At 46.9% G+C, this 24920-nt stretch overlaps 1 protein-coding gene across 4 annotated transcripts in view; it reads right to left on the bottom strand.

Annotated features, from left to right (window-relative positions):
• Positions 1 to 24920, bottom strand: part of KHK (ketohexokinase) — an 86612-nt gene that overhangs the window by 13963 nt on the left and 47729 nt on the right. For 2 of the 4 annotated variants that reach the window (XM_075849274.1, XM_075849276.1), the window contains 2 exons: positions 10436 to 10570; positions 924 to 996 (listed from right to left, as the gene is read on the bottom strand). In XM_075849274.1, coding sequence (XP_075705389.1) covers positions 924 to 996; positions 10436 to 10570 — 208 coding nt within the window. The remainder of the gene's footprint in view (positions 1 to 923; positions 997 to 10435; positions 10571 to 24920) is intronic. The other 2 variants (XM_075849273.1, XM_075849275.1) reach the window with 1 other exon arrangement.

Raw genomic sequence — 24920 nt, 5'->3', positions numbered from 1 at the left:
TTAACTGATAAGGGCTATTTTTCACATTTGAAAGACAGTTAATAAATTGGGTTGTAGTGTTCTTACTGTGCTATGAGGTTTGCACACACTAGTATATCCGGCCCAAACACTCCCTCCAAATGCTCCTGGCCCGGCCCCTCTGTCAAATTTTAGAACCCATTGTGGCCCGCGAGTCAAAAAGTTTGCCCACCCCTGGTCTAACCTATACACCCTGGTGACCATCACCCTCTAATCTATACACACTGATGACAAGCACCCTCTAACATCTACACCCTGATATCCAGCCCCCTCCAACCTATACACCCTTGTGACAAGCACCCTCTAACCTATACACTCTGTTGACCAGCATCCTCTAACCTATACAACCCGATAACCAGCACCCTCTAATCTATACACCCTGATAACCAGCATGCTCTAATCATCACCCTCTAACATGTACACCCTGGTAAGCAGCGTCCTCTAACCTATACACCCTGGTAACCATCACCGTCTATGCTATACACACTGGTAATACGCACCCTCTAACCTATACACCCTGGTAACCAGCACCCTCTAACCTATACATCCTGGTAACCAGCACCCTCTAACCTATACACCCTGGTAACCAGCACCCTCTAACCTATACACCCTGGTAACCATCACCGTCTATGCTATACACACTGGTAATACGCACCCTCTAACCTATACACCCTGGTAACCAGCACCCTATAACCTATACATCCTGATGACCAGCACCCTATAACCTATACACCCTGGTGACCAGCACCCTCTAACCTACACACCCTGATAACCAGCACCCTCTAACCTACACACCCTGATAACCAGCACCCTCTAACCTATACATCTTGGTATGCAGCACCCTCCGATCTCTATTCTTGCCTACCATATACATGGGACCTGCATCACATTTCTTCTCCTCTTACCTCCCAGTGCATCCACTTATATTGGGTCAGATCTACGTTCTGGAAGTCATTGGCAGTTACGTCTGGTAGATTCCTGTAGAGTCAGAATACAGACTATGAATTTACCAAATTGGAGCATGACATGTAATAATACAAGAATATGGAAGATATCAGAGATCAGAATGCTGATTAGACTGAAGCATGGAGATTATAGACTGAGGGATGGGGTTTACAGACTGAGGCACAGGGTTTACAGACTGAGGCACAGGGTTTACAGACTGAGGCACAGGGTTTACAGACTGAAGCACAGGGTTTACAGACGGAGGCCTGAGGTTTACAGACTGAGGCATGAGGTTTACAGACTGAGGCATGAGGTTTACAGACTGAGGCACAGGGTTTACAGACTGAGGCCTGGGGTTTATAGATAAGTAAACACATCATTCTTGTCAGTTTAGTTGCCACAATATTGGTGGTAGCCCAGTTGGTCCTGAGGATGTAAATCATGTTGAAGTTGGACGTTGGAGGATGACTGAGCCGGATCAGAGCTCATCTTCTTTTTGTCTATGCGATCGGTCATCCTCAGTGGTCGATGCTGCAGGTAATTGTCTATGTGGTCGGTCATCCTCAGTGGTCGATGCTGCAGGTAATTGTCTATGTGGTCGGTCATCCTCAGTGGTCGATGCTGCAGGTAATTGTCTATGTGGTCGGTCATCCTCAGTGGTGGATGCTGCAGGTCATTGTCTATGTGCTCGGTCATCCTCAGTGGTGGAAGCTGCAGGTCATTGTCTATGTGGTCGGTCATCCTCAGTGGTGGATGCTGCAGGTCATTGTCTATATGGTCGGTCATCCTCAGTGGTGGATGCTGCAGGTCATTGTCTATGCGCTCGGTCATCCTCAGTGGTGGATGCTGCAGGTCATTGTCTATGTGCTCGGTCATCCTCAGTGGTGGATGCTGCAGGTCATTGTCTATGTGGTCGGTCATCCTCAGTGGTGGATGCTGCAGGTCACTGTCTATGTGGTCGGTCATCCTCAGTGGTGGATGCTGCAGGTCATTGTCTATGTGGTCGGTCATCCTCAGTGGTGGATGCTCCTGGTCATTGTCTATGTGGTCGGTCATCCTCAGTGGTGGATGCTGCAGGTCATTGTCTATGTGGTCGGTCATCCTCAGTGGTCGATGCTGCAGGTAATTGTCTATGTGGTCGGTCATCCTCAGTGGTGGATGCTGCAGGTCATTGTCTATGTGGTCGGTCATCCTCAGTGGTGGATGCTGCAGGTCATTGTCTATGTGGTCGGTCATCCTCAGTGGTCAATGCTGCAGGTAATTGTCTATGCGGTCGGTCATCCTCAGTGGTGGAGGCTGCAGGTCATTGTCTATGCGCTCGGTCATCCTCAGTGGTGGAGGCTGCAGGTCATTGTCTATGCGGTCGGTCATCCTCAGTGGTGGATGCTGCAGGTTATTGTCTATGCGCTCGGTCATCCTCAGTGGTGGATGCTGCAGGTCATTGTCTATGCGGTCGGTCATCCTCAGTGGTGGATGCTGCAGATCATTGTCTATGTGGTCGGTCATCCTCAGTGGTGGATGCTGCAGGTCATTGTCTATGTGCTCGGTCATCCTCAGTGGTGGATGCTGCAGGTTATTGTCTATGTGCTCGGTCATCCTCAGTGGTGGATGCTGCAGGTCATTGTCTATGCGGTCGGTCATCCTCAGTGGTGGATGCTGCAGGTCATTGTCTATGCGGTCGGTCATCCTCAGTGGTGGATGCTGCAGGTCATTGTCTATGCGGTCGGTCATCCTCAGTGGTGGATGCTGCAGGTCATTGTCTATGCGCTCGTTCATCCTCAGTGGTGGATGCTGCAGGTCATTGTCTATGTGCTCGGTCATCCTCAGTGGTGGATACTGCAGGTCATTGTCTATGTGGTCGGTCATCCTCAGTGGTGGATGCTGCAGGTCATTGTCTATGCGGTCTGTCATCCTCAGTGGTGGATGCTGCAGGTCATTGTCTATGCGCTCGGTCATCCTCAGTGGTGGATGCTGCAGGTCATTGTCTATGTGCTCGGTCATCCTCAGTGGTGGATGCTGCAGGTCATTGTCTATGTGGTCGGTCATCCTCAGTGGTGGATGCTGCAGGTCATTGTCTATGTGCTCGGTCATCCTCAGTGGTGGATGCTGCAGGTCATTGTCTATGCGCTCGGTCATCCTCAGTGGTGGATGCTGCAGGTCATTGTCTATGCGCTCGGTCATCCTCAGTGGTGGATGCTGCAGGTCATTGTCTATGTGCTTGGTCATCCTCAGTGGTGGATGCTGCAGGTCATTGTCTATGTGGTCGGTCATCCTCAGTGGTGGATGCTGCAGGTCATTGTCTATGTGGTCGGTCATCCTCAGTGGTGGATGCTGCAGGTCATTGTCTATGTGGTCGGTCATCCTCAGTGGTGGATGCTCCTGGTCATTGTCTATGTGGTCGGTCATCCTCAGTGGTGGATGCTGCAGGTCATTGTCTATGTGCTCGGTCATCCTCAGTGGTGGAAGCTGCAGGTCATTGTCTATGTGGTCGGTCATCCTCAGTGGTGGATGCTGCAGGTCATTGTCTATATGGTCGGTCATCCTCAGTGGTGGATGCTGCAGGTTATTGTCTATATGGTCGGTCATCCTCAGTGGTGGATGCTGCAGGTCATTGTCTATGCGCTCGGTCATCCTCAGTGGTGGATGCTGCAGGTCATTGTCTATGCGCTCGGTCATCCTCAGTGGTGGATGCTGCAGGTCATTGTCTATGCGGTCGGTCATCCTCAGTGGTGGATGCTGCAGGTCATTGTCTATGTGGTCGGTCATCCTCAGTGGTGGATGCTGCAGGTCATTGTCTATGCGCTCGGTCATCCTCAGTGGTGGATGCTGCAGGTCATTGTCTATGCGCTCGGTCATCCTCAGTGGTGGATGCTGCAGGTCATTGTCTATGCGGTCGGTCATCCTCAGTGGTGGATGCTGCAGGTCATTGTCTATGCGCTCGGTCATCCTCAGTGGTGGATGCTGCAGGTCATTGTCTATGTGCTCGGTCATCCTCAGTGGTGGATGCTGCAGGTCATTGTCTATGTGGTCGGTCATCCTCAGTGGTGGATGCTGCAGGTCATTGTCTATGCGGTCTGTCATCCTCAGTGGTGGATGCTGCAGGTCATTGTCTATGCGCTCGGTCATCCTCAGTGGTGGATGCTGCAGGTCATTGTCTATGCGCTCGGTCATCCTCAGTGGTGGATGCTGCAGGTCATTGTCTATGTGGTCGGTCATCCTCAGTGGTGGATGCTGCAGGTCACTGTCTATGTGGTCGGTCATCCTCAGTGGTGGATGCTGCAGGTCATTGTCTATGTGGTCGGTCATCCTCAGTGGTGGATGCTGCAGGTCATTGTCTATGTGGTCATTCATCCTCAGTGGTGGATGCTGCAGGTCATTGTCTATGTGGTCGGTCATCCTCAGTGGTGGATGCTGCAGGTCATTGTCTATATGGTCGGTCATCCTCAGTGGTGGATGCTGCAGGTTATTGTCTATATGGCCGGTCATCCTCAGTGGTGGATGCTGCAGGTTATTGTCTATATGGTCGGTCATCCTCAGTGGTGGATGCTGCAGGTCATTGTCTATGTGGTCGGTCATCCTCAGTGGTGGATGCTGCAGGTCATTGTCTATGTGCTCGGTCATCCTCAGTGGTGGATGCTGCAGGTCATTGTCTATGTGCTCGGTCATCCTCAGTGGTGGATGCTGCAGGTCATTGTCTATGCGCTCGGTCATCCTCAGTGGTGGATGCTGCAGATCATTGTCTATGCGGTTGGTCATCCTCAGTGGTGGATGCTGCAGGTCATTGTCTATGTGGTTGGTCATCCTCAGTGGTGGATGCTGCAGATCATTGTCTATGTGCTCGGTCATCCTCAGTGGTGGATGCTGCAGGTCATTGTCTATGTGCTCGGTCATCCTCAGTGGTGGATGCTGCAGGTCATTGTCTATGTGCTCGGTCATCCTCAGTGGTGGATGCTGCAGGTCATTGTCTATGTGCTTGGTCATCCTCAGTGGTGGATGCTGCAGGTCATTGTCTATGTGCTCGGTCATCCTCAGTGGTGGATGCTGCAGATCATTGTCTATGCGCTCGGTAATCCTCAGTGGTGGATGCTGCAGGTCATTGTCTATGTGCTCGGTCATCCTCAGTGGTGGATTCTGCAGGTTATTGTCTATGTGCTCGGTCATCCTCAGTGGTGGATGCTGCAGATCATTGTCTATGTGCTCGGTCATCCTCAGTGGTGGATGCTGCAGGTCATTGTCTATGTGCTTGGTCATCCTCAGTGGTGGATGCTGCAGGTCATTGTCTATGTGCTCGGTCATCCTCAGTGGTGGATGCTGCAGGTCATTGTCTATGTGCTCGGTCATCCTCAGTGGTGGATGCTGCAGGTCATTGTCTATGTGGTCGGTCATCCTCAGTGGTGGATGCTGCAGGTTATTGTCTATATGGTCGGTCATCCTCAGTGGTGGATGCTGCAGGTCATTGTCTATGTGGTCGGTCATCCTCAGTGGTCGATGCTGCAGGTCATTGTCTATGTGCTCGGTCATCCTCAGTGGTGGATGCTGCAGGTCATTGTCTATGTGCTCGGTCATCCTCAGTGGTGGATGCTGCAGGTCATTGTCTATGCGCTCGGTCATCCTCATTGGTAGATGCTGCAGGTCATTGTCTATGCGGTTGGTCATCCTCAGTGGTGGATGCTGCAGGTCATTGTCTATGTGCTTGGTCATCCTCAGTGGTGGAAGCTGCAGGTCATTGTCTATGTGCTTGGTCATCCTCAGTGGTGGATGCTGCAGGTCATTGTCTATGTGCTCGGTCATCCTCAGTGGTGGATGCTGCAGGTCATTGTCTATGTGCTCGGTCATCCTCAGTGGTGGATGCTGCAGGTCATTGTCTATGTGCTCGGTCATCCTCAGTGGTGGATGCTGCAGGTTATTGTCTATATGGTCGGTCATCCTCAGTGGTGGATGCTGCAGGTCATTGTCTATGTGGTCATTCATCCTCAGTGGTGGATGCTGCAGGTCATTGTCTATGTGCTCGGTCATCCTCAGTGGTGGATGCTGCAGGTCATTGTCTATGTGGTCGGTCATCCTCAGTGGTGGATGCTGCAGGTTATTGTCTATATGGCCGGTCATCCTCAGTGGTGGATGCTGCAGGTTATTGTCTATATGGTCGGTCATCCTCAGTGGTGGATGCTGCAGGTCATTGTCTATGTGGTCGGTCATCCTCAGTGGTGGATGCTGCAGGTCATTGTCTATGTGCTCGGTCATCCTCAGTGGTGGATGCTGCAGGTCATTGTCTATGTGCTCGGTCATCCTCAGTGGTGGATGCTGCAGGTCATTGTCTATGCGCTCGGTCATCCTCAGTGGTGGATGCTGCAGATCATTGTCTATGCGGTTGGTCATCCTCAGTGGTGGATGCTGCAGGTCATTGTCTATGTGGTTGGTCATCCTCAGTGGTGGATGCTGCAGATCATTGTCTATGTGCTCGGTCATCCTCAGTGGTGGATGCTGCAGGTCATTGTCTATGTGCTCGGTCATCCTCAGTGGTGGATGCTGCAGGTCATTGTCTATGTGCTCGGTCATCCTCAGTGGTGGATGCTGCAGGTCATTGTCTATGTGCTTGGTCATCCTCAGTGGTGGATGCTGCAGGTCATTGTCTATGTGCTCGGTCATCCTCAGTGGTGGATGCTGCAGATCATTGTCTATGCGCTCGGTAATCCTCAGTGGTGGATGCTGCAGGTCATTGTCTATGTGCTCAGTCATCCTCAGTGGTGGATTCTGCAGGTTATTGTCTATGTGCTCGGTCATCCTCAGTGGTGGATGCTGCAGATCATTGTCTATGTGCTCGGTCATCCTCAGTGGTGGATGCTGCAGGTCATTGTCTATGTGCTTGGTCATCCTCAGTGGTGGATGCTGCAGGTCATTGTCTATGTGCTCGGTCATCCTCAGTGGTGGATGCTGCAGGTCATTGTCTATGTGCTCGGTCATCCTCAGTGGTGGATGCTGCAGGTCATTGTCTATGTGGTCGGTCATCCTCAGTGGTGGATGCTGCAGGTTATTGTCTATATGGTCGGTCATCCTCAGTGGTGGATGCTGCAGGTCATTGTCTATGTGGTCGGTCATCCTCAGTGGTCGATGCTGCAGGTCATTGTCTATGTGCTCGGTCATCCTCAGTGGTGGATGCTGCAGGTCATTGTCTATGTGCTCGGTCATCCTCAGTGGTGGATGCTGCAGGTCATTGTCTATGCGCTCGGTCATCCTCATTGGTAGATGCTGCAGGTCATTGTCTATGCGGTTGGTCATCCTCAGTGGTGGATGCTGCAGGTCATTGTCTATGTGGTTGGTCATCCTCAGTGGTGGATGCTGCAGATCATTGTCTATGTGGTCGGTCATCCTCAGTGGTGGATGCTGCAGGTCATTGTCTATGTGCTCGGTCATCCTCAGTGGTGGAGGCTGCAGGTCATTGTCTATGTGCTCAGTCATCCTCAGTGGTGGATGCTGCAGGTCATTGTCTATGTGCTCGGTCATCCTCAGTGGTGGAGGCTGCAGGTCATTGTCTATGTGGTCGGTCATCCTCAGTGGTGGATGCTGCAGGTCATTGTCTATGTGGTCGGTCATCCTCAGTGGTGGATGCTGCAGGTTATTGTCTATGCCCTCGGTCATCCTCAGTGGTGGAGGCTGCAGGTCATTGTCTATGCGCTCGGTCATTCTCAGTGGTGGATGCTCCTGGTCATTGTCTATGTGGTCGGTCATCCTCAGTGGTGGATGCTGCAGGTCATTGTCTATGCGGTCGGTCATCCTCAGTGGTGGAGGCTGCAGGTCATTGTCTATGCGTTCGGTCATCCTCAGTGGTGGAAGCTGCAGGTCATTGTCTATATGCTCGGTCATCCTCAGTGGTGGATGCTGCAGGTCATTGTCTAAGTGGTTGGTTAATCTGTACTTATTGTCTCCAGAGTGCCGCTATCTGTACTTGTAGTCTCCAGAGTGCCGCTATCTGTACTTGTTGTCTCCAGAGTGCCGCTATCTGTACTTGTTGTCTCCAGAGTGCCGCTATCTGTACTTGTTGTCTCCAGAGTGCCGCTATCTGTACTTGTTGTCTCCAGAGTGCCGCTATCTGTACTTAGTGTCTCCAGAGTGCCGCTATCTGTACTCAGTGTCTCCAGAGTGCCGCTATCTGTACTCAGTGTCTCCAGAGTGCCGCTATCTGTACTCAGTGTCTCCAGAGTGCCGCTATCTGTACTTGTTGTCTCCAGAGTGCCGCTATCTGTACTTGTTGTCTCCAGAGTGCGCAATCTGTACTTGTTGCCTCCAGAGTGCCGCTATCTGTACTTAGGGTCTCCAGAGTGCCGCTATCTGTACTTGTTGCCTCCAGAGTGCCGCTATCTGTACTCAGTGTCTCCAGAGTGCCGCTATCTGTACTTGTTGCCTCCAGAGTGCCGCTATCTGTACTCAGTGTCTCCAGAGTGCCGCTATCTGTACTCAGTGTCTCCAGAGTGCCGCTATCTGTACTCAGTGTCTCCAGAGTGCCGCTATCTGTACTCAGTGTCTCCAGAGTGCCGCTATCTGTACTCAGTGTCTCCAGAGTGCCGCTATCTGTACTCGTTGCCTCCAGAGTGCCGCTATCTGTACTCAGTGTCTCCAGAGTGCCGCTATCTGTACTTGTTGCCTCCAGAGTGCCGCTATCTGTACTCAGTGTCTCCAGAGTGCCGCTATCTGTACTTGTTGCCTCCAGAGTGCCGCTATCTGTACTCAGTGTCTCCAGAGTGCCGCTATCTGTACTCAGTGTCTCCAGAGTGCCGCTATCTGTACTCAGTGTCTCCAGAGTGCCGCTATCTGTACTCAGTGTCTCCAGAGTGCCGCTATCTGTACTCAGTGTCTCCAGAGTGCCGCTATCTGTACTTGTTGTCTCCAGAGTGCGCAATCTGTACTCAGTGTCTCCAGAGTGCGCAATCTGTACTCAGTGTCTCCAGAGTGCCGCTATCTGTACTCAGTGTCTCCAGAGTGCCGCTATCTGTACTCAGTGTCTCCAGAGTGCCGCTATCTGTACTCGTTGCCTCCAGAGTGCCGCTATCTGTACTTAGGGTCTCCAGAGTGCCGCTATCTGTACTTGTTGCCTCCAGAGTGCCGCTATCTGTACTCAGTGTCTCCAGAGTGCCGCTATCTGTACTTGTTGCCTCCAGAGTGCCGCTATCTGTACTTATTGTCTCCAGAGTGCCGCTATCTGTACTTGTTGCCTCCAGAGTGCCGCTATCTGTACTCAGTGTCTCCAGAGTGCCGCTATCTGTACTCAGTGTCTCCAGAGTGCCGCTATCTGTACTCAGTGTCTCCAGAGTGCCGCTATCTGAACTCAGTGTCTCCAGAGTGCCGCTATCTGTACTTGTTGCCTCCAGAGTGCCGCTATCTGTACTTGTTGCCTCCGGAGTGCCGCTATCTGTACTTGTTGCCTCCAGAGTGCCGCTATCTGTACTTGTTGCCTCCAGAGTGCCGCTATCTGTACTTGTTGCCTCCAGAGTGCCGCTATCTGTACTCAGTGTCTCCAGAGTGCCGCTATCTGTACTCAGTGTCTCCAGAGTGCCGCTATCTGTACTTGTTGTCTCCAGAGTGCCGCTATCTGTACTTGTTGCCTCCAGAGTGCCGCTATCTGTACTTGTTGCCTCCAGAGTGCCGCTATCTGTACTCAGTGTCTCCAGAGTGCCGCTATCTGTACTCAGTGTCTCCAGAGTGCCGCTATCTGTACTCAGTGTCTCCAGAGTGCCGCTATCTGTACTCAGTGTCTCCAGAGTGCCGCTATCTGTACTCAGTGTCTCCAGAGTGCCGCTATCTGTACTCAGTGTCTCGAGAGTGCCGCTATCTGTACTTGTTGTCTCCAGAGTGCCGCTATCTGTACTTGTTGTCTCCAGAGTGCCGCTATCTGTACTTGTTGTCTCCAGAGTGCCGCTATCTGTACTTGTTGTCTCCAGAGTGCCGCTATCTGTACTCAGTGTCTCCAGAGTGCCGCTATCTGTACTCAGTGTCTCCAGAGTGCCGCTATCTGTACTTGTTGTCTCCAGAGTGCCGCTATCTGTACTTAGTGTCTCCAGAGTGTCGCTATCTGTTCTTGTTGTCTCCAGAGTGCCGCTATCTGTACTCAGTGTCTCCAGAGTGCCGCTATCTGTACTAAGTGTCTTTCTATTGCTGCTGGAGACTTCTTCTTTTACTGATGTCACCACTGATTTTTCAGTCTAAACATTGTCACCATCTAGACTATGAATGTGGCGAGGGCTCTTCTCGAACACATTCCTGATGAGTAAATAAATGTTTTGTTACTGATGGTAGACTTTATTTCACATTCTGCGGGCAGGAACATACTAGACTGTAAGGGGTTAGTGATTAGGATTTCTTTCTCTGAATATTAAAAATTAAGTCCAAAGATTAATCCATAAGAAATTTGAATTGGGTTGTAAAGTTTTTTAAAGACCTTGTGATTTAGGAAGGTCTGTAGAGCACCCGTGTTCCTTACGTGTCATACAGTGTGACGGTCCGAGCGCCATTACTGATGTTTACCAGGCAGCAAGCGCATGGAGTGTCGCCCAAGGTTTGCCATCTCACGTTGGATGCATCAATGTTCCTCTTGGAGAAATCTGACATGATGAAGCTATGGAGCAGTGATATTGAAAGGAATTAGTTTGGAAAGGTTGCAAAATATCAGGGGGATGAAAACAGAGAAGTAGCACTGTCCTGAGAGTGCAGGTAATATGAGGAGGATGAAAACAGAGAAGTAGTACTGTCCTGAGAGTGCAGGTAATATGAGGAGGATGAAGATAGAGAAGTAGTACTGTCCTGAGAGTGCTGGTAATATGAGAAGGATGAAGATAGAGAAGTAGTACTGTCCTGAGAGTGCAGGTAATATGAGGAGGATGAAGATAGAGAAGTAGTACTGACCTGAGAGTGCAGGTAATATGAGGAGGATGAGGATAGAGAAGTAGTACTGTCCTGAGAGTGCAGGTAATACGAGGAGGATGAAGATAGAGAAGTAGTACTGTCCTGAGAGTGCTGGTAATACGAGGAGGATGAAGATAGAGAAGTAGTACTGTCCTGAGAGTGCAGGTAATATGAGGAGGATGAAAACAGAGAAGTAGTACTGTCCTGAGAGTGCAGGTAATATGAGGAGGATGAAAACAGAGAAGTAGTACTGTCCTGAGAGTGCAGGTAATATGAGGAGGATGAAGATAGAGAAGTAGTACTGTCCTGAGAGTGCAGGTAATATGAGGAGGATGAAGATAGAGAAGTAGTACTGTCCTGAGAGTGCAGGTAATATGAGGAGGATGAAGGTAGAGAAGTAGTACTGACCTGAGAGTGCAGGTAATATGAGGAGGATGAGGATAGAGAAGTAGTACTGTCCTGAGAGTGCAGGTAATATGAGGAGGATGAAGATAGAGAAGTAGTACTGTCCTGAGAGTGCAGGTAATATGAGGAGGATGAAGGTAGAGAAGTAGTACTTTCCTGAGAGTGCAGGTAATATGAGGAGGATGAAGATAGAGAAGTAGTACTGTCCTGAGAGTGCAGGTAATATGAGGAGGATGAAGATAGAGAAGTAGTACTGTCCTGAGAGTGCTAATTATATGAGGAGGATGAAGATAGAGAAGTAGTACTGTCCTGAGAGTGCAGGTAATATGAGGAGGATGAAGGTAGAGAAGTAGTACTGTCCTGAGAGTGCAGGTAATATGAGGAGGATGAAGGTAGAGAAGTAGTACTGTCCTGGGAGTGCTGGTAATATGAGGAGGATGAAGATAGAGAAGTAGTACTGACCTGAGAGTGCAGGTAATATGAGGAGGATGAAGATAGAGAAGTAGTACTGTCCTGAGAGTGCAGGTAATATGAGGAGGATGAAGGTAGAGAAGTAGTACTGTCCTGAGAGTGCTGGTAATATGAGGAGGATGAAGATAGAGAAGTAGTACTGTCCTGAGAGTGCAGGTAATATGAGGAGGATGAAGATAGAGAAGTAGTACTGTCCTGAGAGTGTAGGTAATATGAGGAGGATGAAGGTAGAGAAGTAGTACTGTCCTGAGAGTGCAGGTAATATGAGGAGGATGAAGATAGAGAAGTAGTACTGTCCTGAGAGTGCAGGTAATATGAGGAGGATGAAGATAGAGAAGTAGTACTGTCCTGAGAGTGCTGGTAATATGAGGAGGATGAAGATAGAGAAGTAGTACTGTCCTGAGAGTGCTGGTAATATGAGGAGGATGAAGATAGAGAAGTAGTACTGTCCTGAGAGTGCAGGTAATATGAGGAGGATGAAGATAGAGAAGTAGTACTGTCCTGAGAGTGCAGGTAATACGAGGAGGATGAAGATAGAGAAGTAGTACTGTCCTGAGAGTGCTGGTAATATGAGGAGGATGAAGACAGAGAAGTAGTACTGTCCTGAGAGTGCAGGTAATATGAGGAGGATGAAGATAGAGAAGTAGCACTGTCCTGAGAGTGCAGGTAATATGAGGAGGATGAAGATAGAGAAGTAGTACTGTCCTGAGAGTGCTGGTAATATGAGGAGGATGAAGATAGAGAAGTAGTACTGTCCTGAGAGTGCAGGTAATATGAGGAGGATGAAGGTAGAGAAGTAGTACTGTCCTGAGAGTGCAGGTAATATGAGGAGGATGAAGGTAGAGAAGTAGTATTGACCTGAGAGTGCTGGTAATATGAGGAGGATGAAGATAGAGAAGTAGTACTGTCCTGAGAGTGCAGGTAATATGAGGAGGATGAAGATAGAGAAGTAGTACTGTCCTGAGAGTGCAGGTAATATGAGGAGGATGAAGATAGAGAAGTAGTACTGTCCTGAGAGTGCTGGTAATATGAGGAGGATGAAGATAGAGAAGTAGTACTGTCCTGAGAGTGCTGGTAATATGAGGAGGATGAAGATAGAGAAGTAGTACTGTCCTGAGAGTGCAGGTAATATGAGGAGGATGAAGATAGAGAAGTAGTACTGTCCTGAGAGTGCAGGTAATACGAGGAGGATGAAGATAGAGAAGTAGTACTGTCCTGAGAGTGCTGGTAATACGAGGAGGATGAAGATAGAGAAGTAGTACTGTCCTGAGAGTGCAGGTAATACGAGGAGGATGAAGATAGAGAAGTAGTACTGTCTTGAGAGTGCAGGTAATACGAGGAGGATGAAGATAGAGAAGTAGTACTGTCCTGAGAGTGCAGGTAATATGAGGAGGATGAAGATAGAGAAGTAGTACTGTCCTGAGAGTGCAGGTAATATGAGGAGGATGAAGATAGAGAAGTAGTACTGTCCTGAGAGTGCTGGTAATATGAGGAGGATGAAGATAGAGAAGTAGTACTGACCTGAGAGTGCTGGTAATATGAGGAGGATGAAGGTAGAGAAGTAGTACTGACCTGAGAGTGCAGGTAATACGAGGAGGATGAAGGTAGAGAAGTAGTACTGTCCTGAGAGTGCAGGTAATACGAGGAGGATGAAGGTAGAGAAGTAGTACTGTCCTGAGAGTGCTGGTAATATGAGGAGGATGAAGATAGAGAAGTAGTACTGTCCTGAGAGTGCAGGTAATATGAGGAGGATGAAGATAGAGAAGTAGTACTGTCCTGAGAGTGCTGGTAATATGAGGAGGATGAAGATAGAGAAGTAGTACTGTCCTGAGAGTGCTAATTATATGAGGAGGATGAAGATAGAGAAGTAGTACTGTCCTGAGAGTGCAGGTAATATGAGGAGGATGAAGGTAGAGAAGTAGTACTGTCCTGAGAGTGCAGGTAATATGAGGAGGATGAAGGTAGAGAAGTAGTACTGTCCTGGGAGTGCTGGTAATATGAGGAGGATGAAGATAGAGAAGTAGTACTGACCTGAGAGTGCAGGTAATATGAGGAGGATGAAGATAGAGAAGTAGTACTGTCCTGAGAGTGCAGGTAATATGAGGAGGATGAAGGTAGAGAAGTAGTACTGTCCTGGGAGTGCAGGTAATATGAGGAGGATGAAGATAGAGAAGTAGTACTGTCCTGAGAGTGCAGGTAATATGACGAGGATGAAGATAGAGAAGTAGTACTGTCCTGAGAGTGCAGGTAATACGAGGAGGATGAAGATAGAGAAGTAGTACTGACCTGAGAGTGCAGGTAATACGAGGAGGATGAAGATAGAGAAGTAGTACTGTCCTGAGAGTGTAGGTAATATGAGGAGGATGAAGGTAGAGAAGTAGTACTGTCCTGAGAGTGCAGGTAATATGAGGAGGATGAAGGTAGAGAAGTAGTACTGTCCTGGGAGTGCTGGTAATATGAGGAGGATGAAGATAGAGAAGTAGTACTGTCCTGAGAGTGCTGGTAATATGAGGAAGATGAAGGTAGAGAAGTAGTACTGTCCTGAGAGTGCTGGTAATATGAGGAGGATGAAGATAGAGAAGTAGTACTGTCCTGAGAGTGCTGGTAATATGAGGAGGATGAAGATAGAGAAGTAGTACTGTCCTGAGAGTGCAGGTAATATGAGGAGGATGAAGATAGAGAAGTAGTACTGTCCTGAGAGTGCTGGTAATATGAGGAGGATGAAGATAGAGAAGTAGTACTGTCCTGAGAGTGCTAATAATATGAGGAGGATGAAGATAGAGAAGTAGTACTGTCCTGAGAGTGCTGGTAATATGAGGAGGATGAAGATAGAGAAGTAGTACTGTCCTGAGAGTGCTAATTATATGAGGAGGATGAAGATAGAGAAGTAGTACTGTCCTGAGAGTGCAGGTAATATGAGGAGGATGAAGGTAGAGAAGTAGTACTGTCCTGAGAGTGCAGGTAATATGAGGAGGATGAAGGTAGAGAAGTAGTACTGTCCTGGGAGTGCTGGTAATATGAGGAGGATGAAGATAGAGAAGTAGTACTATCCTGAGAGGGCAGGTAATACGAGGAGGATGAAGATAGAGAAGTAGTACTGTCCTGAGAGTGCAGGTAATATGAGGAGGATGAAGATAGAGAAGTAGTACTGTCCTGAGAGTGCAGGTAATATGAGAAGGATGAAGATAGAGAAGTAGTACTGTCCTGAGAGTGCTGGTAATATGAGGAGGATGAAGATAGAGAAGTAGTACTGACCTGAGAGTGCAGGTAATATGAGGAGGATGAAGATAGAGAAGTAGTACTGTCCTGAGAGTGCAGGTAATATGAGGAGGATGAAGGTAGAGAAGTAGTACTGTCCTGGGAGTGCTGGTAATATGAGGAGGATGAAGGTAGAGAAGTAGTACTGTCCTGAGAGTGCAGGTAATATGAGGAGGATGAAGGTAGAGAAGTAGTACTGTCCTGAGAGTGCAGGTAATATGAGGAGGATGAAGGTAGAGAAGTAGTACTGTCCTGAGAGTGCAGGTAATATGAGGAGGATGAAGGTAGAGAAGTAGTACTGTCCTGGGAGTGCTGGTAATATGAGGAGGATGAAGATAGAGAAGTAGTACTGTCCTGAGAGGGCAGGTAATACGAGGAGGATGAAGATAGAGAAGTAGTACTGTCCTGAGAGTGCAGGTAATATGAGGAGGATGAAGATAGAGAAGTAGTACTGTCCTGAGAGTGCAGGTAATATGAGAAGGATGAAGATAGAGAAGTAGTACTGTCCTGAGAGTGCTGGTAATATGAGGAGGATGAAGATAGAGAAGTAGTACTGACCTGAGAGTGCAGGTAATATGAGGAGGATGAAGATAGAGAAGTAGTACTGTCCTGAGAGTGCAGGTAATATGAGGAGGATGAAGGTAGAGAAGTAGTACTGTCCTGGGAGTGCTGGTAATATGAGGAGGATGAAGATAGAGAAGTAGTACTGACCTGAGAGTGCAGGTAATATGAGGAGGATGAAGATAGAGAAGTAGTACTGTCCTGAGAGTGTAGGTAATATGAGGAGGATGAAGGTAGAGAAGTAGTACTGTCCTGAGAGTGCTGGTAATATGAGGAGGATGAAGATAGAGAAGTAGTACTGTCCTGAGAGTGCTGGTAATATGAGGAGGATGAAGATAGAGAAGTAGTACTGTCCTGAGAGTGCTGGTAATATGAGGAGGATGAAGATAGAGAAGTAGTACTGTCCTGAGAGTGCTGGTAATATGAGGAGGAAGAAGATAGAGAAGTAGTACTGTCCTGAGAGTGCTAATAATATGAGGAGGATGAAGATAGAGAAGTAGTACTGTCCTGAGAGTGCTGGTAATATGAGGAGGATGAAGATAGAGAAGTAGTACTGTCCTGAGAGTGCTGGTAATATGAGGAGGATGAAGATAGAGAAGTAGTACTGTCCTGAGAGTGCAGGTAATATGAGGAGGATGAAGGTAGAGAAGTAGTATTGACCTGAGAGTGCTGGTAATATGAGGAGGATGAAGATAGAGAAGTAGTACTGTCCTGAGAGTGCAGGTAATATGAGGAGGATGAAGATAGAGAAGTAGTACTGTCCTGAGAGTGCAGGTAATATGAGGAGGATGAAGGTAGAGAAGTAGTATTGACCTGAGAGTGCTGGTAATATGAGGAGGATGAAGATAGAGAAGTAGTACTGTCCTGAGAGTGCAGGTAATATGAGGAGGATGAAGATAGAGAAGTAGTACTGTCCTGAGAGTGCAGGTAATATGAGGAGGATGAAGGTAGAGAAGTAGTATTGACCTGAGAGTGCTGGTAATATGAGGAGGATGAAGATAGAGAAGTAGTACTGTCCTGAGAGTGCTGGTAATATGAGGAGGATGAAGATAGAGAAGTAGTACTGTCCTGAGAGTGCAGGTAATATGAGGAGGATGAAGGTAGAGAAGTAGTATTGACCTGAGAGTGCTGGTAATATGAGGAGGATGAAGATAGAGAAGTAGTACTGTCCTGAGAGTGCAGGTAATATGAGGAGGATGAAGATAGAGAAGTAGTACTGTCCTGAGAGTGCATGTAATATGAGGAGGATGAAGGTAGAGAAGTAGTATTGACCTGAGAGTGCTGGTAATATGAGGAGGATGAAGATAGAGAAGTAGTACTGTCCTGAGAGTGCAGGTAATATGAGGAGGATGAAGATAGAGAAGTAGTACTGTCCTGAGAGTGCAGGTAATATGAGAAGGATGAAGGTAGAGAAGTAGTACTGTCCTGAGAGTGCTGGTAATATGAGGAGGATGAAGGTAGAGAAGTAGTACTGTCCTGAGAGTGCAGGTAATATGAGGAGGATGAAGATAGAGAAGTAGTACTGTCCTGAGAGTGCTGGTAATATGAGGAGGATGAAGATAGAGAAGTAGTACTGTCCTGAGAGTGCAGGTAATATGAGGAGGATGAAGATAGAGAAGTAGTACTGTCCTGAGAGGGCAGGTAATATGGGGAGGATGAAGATAGAGAAGTAGTACTGTCCTGAGAGTGCAGGTAATATGAGGAGGATGAAGGTAGAGAAGTAGTACTGTCCTGAGAGTGCAGGAAATATGAGGAGGATGAAGATAGAGAAGTAGTACTGTCCTGAGAGTGCAGGTAATATGAGGAGGATGAAGATAGAGAAGTAGTACTGTCCTGAGAGTGCTGGTAATATGAGAAGGATGAAGATAGAGAAGTAGTACTGTCCTGAGAGTGCTGGTAATATGAGAAGGATGAAGATAGAGAAGTAGTACTGTCCTGAGAGTGCAGGTAATATGAGGAGGATGAAGGTAGAGAAGTAGTACTGACCTGAGAGTGCAGGTAATATGAGGAGGATGAAGATAGAGAAGTAGTACTGTCCTGAGAGTGCTGGTAATATGAGGAGGATGAAGATAGAGAAGTAGTACTGTCCTGAGAGTGCTGGTAATATGAGGAGGATGAAGATAGAGAAGTAGTACTGACCTGAGAGTGCAGGTAATATGAGGAGGATGAAGATAGAGAAGTAGTACTGTCCTGAGAGTGCAGGTAATATAAGGAGGATGAAGATAGAGAAGTAGTACTGTCCTGAGAGTGCAGGTAATATGACGAGGATGAAGATAGAGAAGTAGTACTGTCCTGAGAGTGCAGGTAATATGAGGAGGATGAAGGTAGAAAAGTAGTACTGACCTGAGAGTGCAGGTAATATGAGGAGGATGAAGATAGAGAAGTAGTACTGTCCTGAGAGTGCAGGTAATATGAGGAGGATGAAGATAGAGAAGTAGTACTGTCCTGAGAGTGCTGGTAATATGAGGAGGATGAAGATAGAGAAGTAGTACTGTCCTGAGAGTGCAGGTAATATGAGGAGGATGAAGGTAGAGAAGTAGTACTGTCCTGAGAGTGCAGGTAATATGAGGAGGATGAAGGTAGAGAAGTAGTATTGACCTGAGAGTGCTGGTAATATGAGGAGGATGAAGATAGAGAAGTAGTACTGTCCTGAGAGTGCAGGTAATATGAGGAGGATGAAGATAGAGAAGTAGTACTGTCCTGAGAGTGCAGGTAATATGAGGAGGATGAAGATAGAGAAGTAGTACTGTCCTGAGAGTGCTGGTAATATGAGGAGGATGAAGATAGAGAAGTAGTACTGTCCTGAGAGTGCAGGTAATATGAGGAGGATGAAGATAGAGAAGTAGTACTGTCCTGAGAGGGCAGGTAATATGGGGAGGATGAAGATAGAGAAGTAGTACTGTCCTGAGAGTGCAGGTAATATGAGGAGGATGAAGGTAGAGAAGTAGTACTGACCTGAGAGTGCAGGTAATATGAGGAGGATGAAGATAGAGAAGTAGTACTGTCCTGAGAGTGCTGGTAATATGAGGAGGATGAAGATAGAGAAGTAGTACTGTCCTGAGAGTGCTGGTAATATGAGGAGGATGAAGATAGAGAAGTAGTACTGACCTGAGAGTGCAGGTAATATGAGGAGGATGAAGATAGAGAAGTAGTACTGTCCTGAGAGTGCTGGTAATACGAGGAGGATGAAGATAGAGAAGTAGTACTGTCCTGAGAGTGCAGGTAATACGAGGAGGATGAAGATAGAGAAGTAGTACTGTCTTGAGAGTGCAGGTAATACGAGGAGGATGAAGATAGAGAAGTAGTACTGTCCTGAGAGTGCAGGTAATATGAGGAGGATGAAGATAGAGAAGTAGTACTGTCCTGAGAGTGCAGGTAATATGAGGAGGATGAAGATAGAGAAGTAGTACTGTCCTGAGAGTGCTGGTAATATGAGGAGGATGAAGATAGAGAAGTAGTACTGACCTGAGAGTGCTGGTAATATGAGGAGGATGAAGGTAGAGAAGTAGTACTGACCTGAGAGTGCAGGTAATACGAGGAGGATGAAGGTAGAGAAGTAGTACTGTCCTGAGAGTGCAGGTAATACGAGGAGGATGAAGGTAGAGAAGTAGTACTGTCCTGAGAGTGCTGGTAATATGAGGAGGATGAAGATAGAGAAGTAGTACTGTCCTGAGAGTGCAGGTAATATGAGGAGGATGAAGATAGAGAAGTAGTACTGTCCTGAGAGTGCTGGTAATATGAGGAGGATGAAGATAGAGAAGTAGTACTGTCCTGAGAGTGCTAATTATATGAGGAGGATGAAGATAGAGAAGTAGTACTGTCCTGAGAGTGCAGGTAATATGAGGAGGATGAAGGTAGAGAAGTAGTACTGTCCTGAGAGTGCAGGTAATATGAGGAGGATGAAGGTAGAGAAGTAGTACTGTCCTGGGAGTGCTGGTAATATGAGGAGGATGAAGATAGAGAAGTAGTACTGACCTGAGAGTGCAGGTAATATGAGGAGGATGAAGATAGAGAAGTAGTACTGTCCTGAGAGTGCAGGTAATATGAGGAGGATGAAGGTAGAGAAGTAGTACTGTCCTGGGAGTGCAGGTAATATGAGGAGGATGAAGATAGAGAAGTAGTACTGTCCTGAGAGTGCAGGTAATATGACGAGGATGAAGATAGAGAAGTAGTACTGTCCTGAGAGTGCAGGTAATACGAGGAGGATGAAGATAGAGAAGTAGTACTGACCTGAGAGTGCAGGTAATACGAGGAGGATGAAGATAGAGAAGTAGTACTGTCCTGAGAGTGTAGGTAATATGAGGAGGATGAAGGTAGAGAAGTAGTACTGTCCTGAGAGTGCAGGTAATATGAGGAGGATGAAGGTAGAGAAGTAGTACTGTCCTGGGAGTGCTGGTAATATGAGGAGGATGAAGATAGAGAAGTAGTACTGTCCTGAGAGTGCTGGTAATATGAGGAGGATGAAGATAGAGAAGTAGTACTGTCCTGAGAGTGCAGGTAATATGAGGAGGATGAAGATAGAGAAGTAGTACTGTCCTGAGAGTGCTGGTAATATGAGGAGGATGAAGATAGAGAAGTAGTACTGTCCTGAGAGTGCTAATAATATGAGGAGGATGAAGATAGAGAAGTAGTACTGTCCTGAGAGTGCTGGTAATATGAGGAGGATGAAGATAGAGAAGTAGTACTGTCCTGAGAGTGCTAATTATATGAGGAGGATGAAGATAGAGAAGTAGTACTGTCCTGAGAGTGCAGGTAATATGAGGAGGATGAAGGTAGAGAAGTAGTACTGTCCTGAGAGTGCAGGTAATATGAGGAGGATGAAGGTAGAGAAGTAGTACTGTCCTGGGAGTGCTGGTAATATGAGGAGGATGAAGATAGAGAAGTAGTACTATCCTGAGAGGGCAGGTAATACGAGGAGGATGAAGATAGAGAAGTAGTACTGTCCTGAGAGTGCAGGTAATATGAGGAGGATGAAGATAGAGAAGTAGTACTGTCCTGAGAGTGCAGGTAATATGAGAAGGATGAAGATAGAGAAGTAGTACTGTCCTGAGAGTGCTGGTAATATGAGGAGGATGAAGATAGAGAAGTAGTACTGACCTGAGAGTGCAGGTAATATGAGGAGGATGAAGATAGAGAAGTAGTACTGTCCTGAGAGTGCAGGTAATATGAGGAGGATGAAGGTAGAGAAGTAGTACTGTCCTGGGAGTGCTGGTAATATGAGGAGGATGAAGGTAGAGAAGTAGTACTGTCCTGAGAGTGCAGGTAATATGAGGAGGATGAAGGTAGAGAAGTAGTACTGTCCTGAGAGTGCAGGTAATATGAGGAGGATGAAGGTAGAGAAGTAGTACTGTCCTGAGAGTGCAGGTAATATGAGGAGGATGAAGGTAGAGAAGTAGTACTGTCCTGGGAGTGCTGGTAATATGAGGAGGATGAAGATAGAGAAGTAGTACTGTCCTGAGAGGGCAGGTAATACGAGGAGGATGAAGATAGAGAAGTAGTACTGTCCTGAGAGTGCAGGTAATATGAGGAGGATGAAGATAGAGAAGTAGTACTGTCCTGAGAGTGCAGGTAATATGAGAAGGATGAAGATAGAGAAGTAGTACTGTCCTGAGAGTGCTGGTAATATGAGGAGGATGAAGATAGAGAAGTAGTACTGACCTGAGAGTGCAGGTAATATGAGGAGGATGAAGATAGAGAAGTAGTACTGTCCTGAGAGTGCAGGTAATATGAGGAGGATGAAGGTAGAGAAGTAGTACTGTCCTGGGAGTGCTGGTAATATGAGGAGGATGAAGATAGAGAAGTAGTACTGACCTGAGAGTGCAGGTAATATGAGGAGGATGAAGATAGAGAAGTAGTACTGTCCTGAGAGTGTAGGTAATATGAGGAGGATGAAGGTAGAGAAGTAGTACTGTCCTGAGAGTGCTGGTAATATGAGGAGGATGAAGATAGAGAAGTAGTACTGTCCTGAGAGTGCTGGTAATATGAGGAGGATGAAGATAGAGAAGTAGTACTGTCCTGAGAGTGCTGGTAATATGAGGAGGATGAAGATAGAGAAGTAGTACTGTCCTGAGAGTGCTGGTAATATGAGGAGGAAGAAGATAGAGAAGTAGTACTGTCCTGAGAGTGCTAATAATATGAGGAGGATGAAGATAGAGAAGTAGTACTGTCCTGAGAGTGCTGGTAATATGAGGAGGATGAAGATAGAGAAGTAGTACTGTCCTGAGAGTGCAGGTAATATGAGGAGGATGAAGGTAGAGAAGTAGTATTGACCTGAGAGTGCTGGTAATATGAGGAGGATGAAGATAGAGAAGTAGTACTGTCCTGAGAGTGCAGGTAATATGAGGAGGATGAAGATAGAGAAGTAGTACTGTCCTGAGAGTGCAGGTAATATGAGGAGGATGAAGGTAGAGAAGTAGTATTGACCTGAGAGTGCTGGTAATATGAGGAGGATGAAGATAGAGAAGTAGTACTGTCCTGAGAGTGCTGGTAATATGAGGAGGATGAAGATAGAGAAGTAGTACTGTCCTGAGAGTGCAGGTAATATGAGGAGGATGAAGGTAGAGAAGTAGTATTGACCTGAGAGTGCTGGTAATATGAGGAGGATGAAGATAGAGAAGTAGTACTGTCCTGAGAGTGCAGGTAATATGAGGAGGATGAAGATAGAGAAGTAGTACTGTCCTGAGAGTGCATGTAATATGAGGAGGATGAAGGTAGAGAAGTAGTATTGACCTGAGAGTGCTGGTAATATGAGGAGGATGAAGATAGAGAAGTAGTACTGTCCTGAGAGTGCAGGTAATATGAGGAGGATGAAGATAGAGAAGTAGTACTGTCCTGAGAGTGCAGGTAATATGAGAAGGATGAAGGTAGAGAAGTAGTACTGTCCTGAGAGTGCTGGTAATATGAGGAGGATGAAGGTAGAGAAGTAGTACTGTCCTGAGAGTGCAGGTAATATGAGGAGGATGAAGATAGAGAAGTAGTACTGTCCTGAGAGTGCTGGTAATATGAGGAGGATGAAGATAGAGAAGTAGTACTGTCCTGAGAGTGCAGGTAATATGAGGAGGATGAAGATAGAGAAGTAGTACTGTCCTGAGAGGGCAGGTAATATGGGGAGGATGAAGATAGAGAAGTAGTACTGTCCTGAGAGTGCAGGTAATATGAGGAGGATGAAGGTAGAGAAGTAGTACTGTCCTGAGAGTGCAGGAAATATGAGGAGGATGAAGATAGAGAAGTAGTACTGTCCTGAGAGTGCAGGTAATATGAGGAGGATGAAGATAGAGAAGTAGTACTGTCCTGAGAGTGCTGGTAATATGAGAAGGATGAAGATAGAGAAGTAGTACTGTCCTGAGAGTGCAGGTAATATGAGGAGGATGAAGGTAGAGAAGTAGTACTGTCCTGAGAGTGCTGGTAATATGAGGAGGATGAAGATAGAGAAGTAGTACTGTCCTGAGAGTGCTGGTAATATGAGGAGGATGAAGATAGAGAAGTAGTACTGACCTGAGAGTGCAGGTAATATGAGGAGGATGAAGATAGAGAAGTAGTACTGTCCTGAGAGTGCAGGTAATATGAGGAGGATGAAGATAGAGAAGTAGTACTGTCCTGAGAGTGCAGGTAATATGACGAGGATGAAGATAGAGAAGTAGTACTGTCCTGAGAGTGCAGGTAATATGAGGAGGATGAAGGTAGAAAAGTAGTACTGACCTGAGAGTGCAGGTAATATGAGGAGGATGAAGATAGAGAAGTAGTACTGTCCTGAGAGTGCAGGTAATATGAGGAGGATGAAGATAGAGAAGTAGTACTGTCCTGAGAGTGCTGGTAATATGAGGAGGATGAAGATAGAGAAGTAGTACTGTCCTGAGAGTGCAGGTAATATGAGGAGGATGAAGGTAGAGAAGTAGTACTGTCCTGAGAGTGCAGGTAATATGAGGAGGATGAAGGTAGAGAAGTAGTATTGACCTGAGAGTGCTGGTAATATGAGGAGGATGAAGATAGAGAAGTAGTACTGTCCTGAGAGTGCAGGTAATATGAGGAGGATGAAGATAGAGAAGTAGTACTGTCCTGAGAGTGCAGGTAATATGAGGAGGATGAAGATAGAGAAGTAGTACTGTCCTGAGAGTGCTGGTAATATGAGGAGGATGAAGATAGAGAAGTAGTACTGTCCTGAGAGTGCAGGTAATATGAGGAGGATGAAGATAGAGAAGTAGTACTGTCCTGAGAGGGCAGGTAATATGGGGAGGATGAAGATAGAGAAGTAGTACTGTCCTGAGAGTGCAGGTAATATGAGGAGGATGAAGGTAGAGAAGTAGTACTGACCTGAGAGTGCAGGTAATATGAGGAGGATGAAGATAGAGAAGTAGTACTGTCCTGAGAGTGCTGGTAATATGAGGAGGATGAAGATAGAGAAGTAGTACTGTCCTGAGAGTGCTGGTAATATGAGGAGGATGAAGATAGAGAAGTAGTACTGACCTGAGAGTGCAGGTAATATGAGGAGGATGAAGATAGAGAAGTAGTACTGTCCTGAGAGTGCAGGTAATATGAGGAGGATGAAGATAGAGAAGTAGTACTGACCTGAGAGTGCAGGTAATATGAGGAGGATGAAGATAGAGAAGTAGTACTGTCCTGAGAGTGCAGGTAATATGAGGAGGATGAAGATAGAGAAGTAGTACTGTCCTGAGAGTGCAGGTAATATGACGAGGATGAAGATAGAGAAGTAGTACTGTCCTGAGAGTGCAGGTAATACGACGAGGATGAAGATAGAGAAGTAGTACTGTCCTGAGAGTGCAGGTAATACGAGGAGGATGAAGATAGAGAAGTAGTACTGACCTGAGAGTGCAGGTAATACGAGGAGGATGAAGATAGAGAAGTAGTACTGTCCTGAGAGTGTAGGTAATATGAGGAGGATGAAGGTAGAGAAGTAGTACTGTCCTGAGAGTGCAGGTAATATGAGGAGGATGAAGGTAGAGAAGTAGTACTGTCCTGGGAGTGCTGGTAATATGAGGAGGATGAAGATAGAGAAGTAGTACTGTCCTGAGAGTGCTGGTAATATGAGGAAGATGAAGGTAGAGAAGTAGTACTGTCCTGAGAGTGCTGGTAATATGAGGAGGATGAAGATAGAGAAGTAGTACTGTCCTGAGAGTGCTGGTAATATGAGGAGGATGAAGATAGAGAAGTAGTACTGTCCTGAGAGTGCAGGTAATATGAGGAGGATGAAGATAGAGAAGTAGTACTGTCCTGAGAGTGCAGGTAATATGAGGAGGATGAAGATAGAGAAGTAGTACTGTCCTGAGAGTGCTGGTAATATGAGGAGGATGAAGATAGAGAAGTAGTACTGTCCTGAGAGTGCTGGTAATATGAGGAGGATGAAGATAGAG

This window comes from Rhinoderma darwinii, unplaced genomic scaffold (genome assembly GCF_050947455.1).
Source record: "Rhinoderma darwinii isolate aRhiDar2 unplaced genomic scaffold, aRhiDar2.hap1 Scaffold_728, whole genome shotgun sequence".
Lineage (NCBI taxonomy): Eukaryota > Metazoa > Chordata > Amphibia > Anura > Rhinodermatidae > Rhinoderma > Rhinoderma darwinii.
The sequence above is the reverse complement of the archived record's forward strand: the minus strand, read 5'-3'. Positions and strand labels throughout refer to the sequence as shown.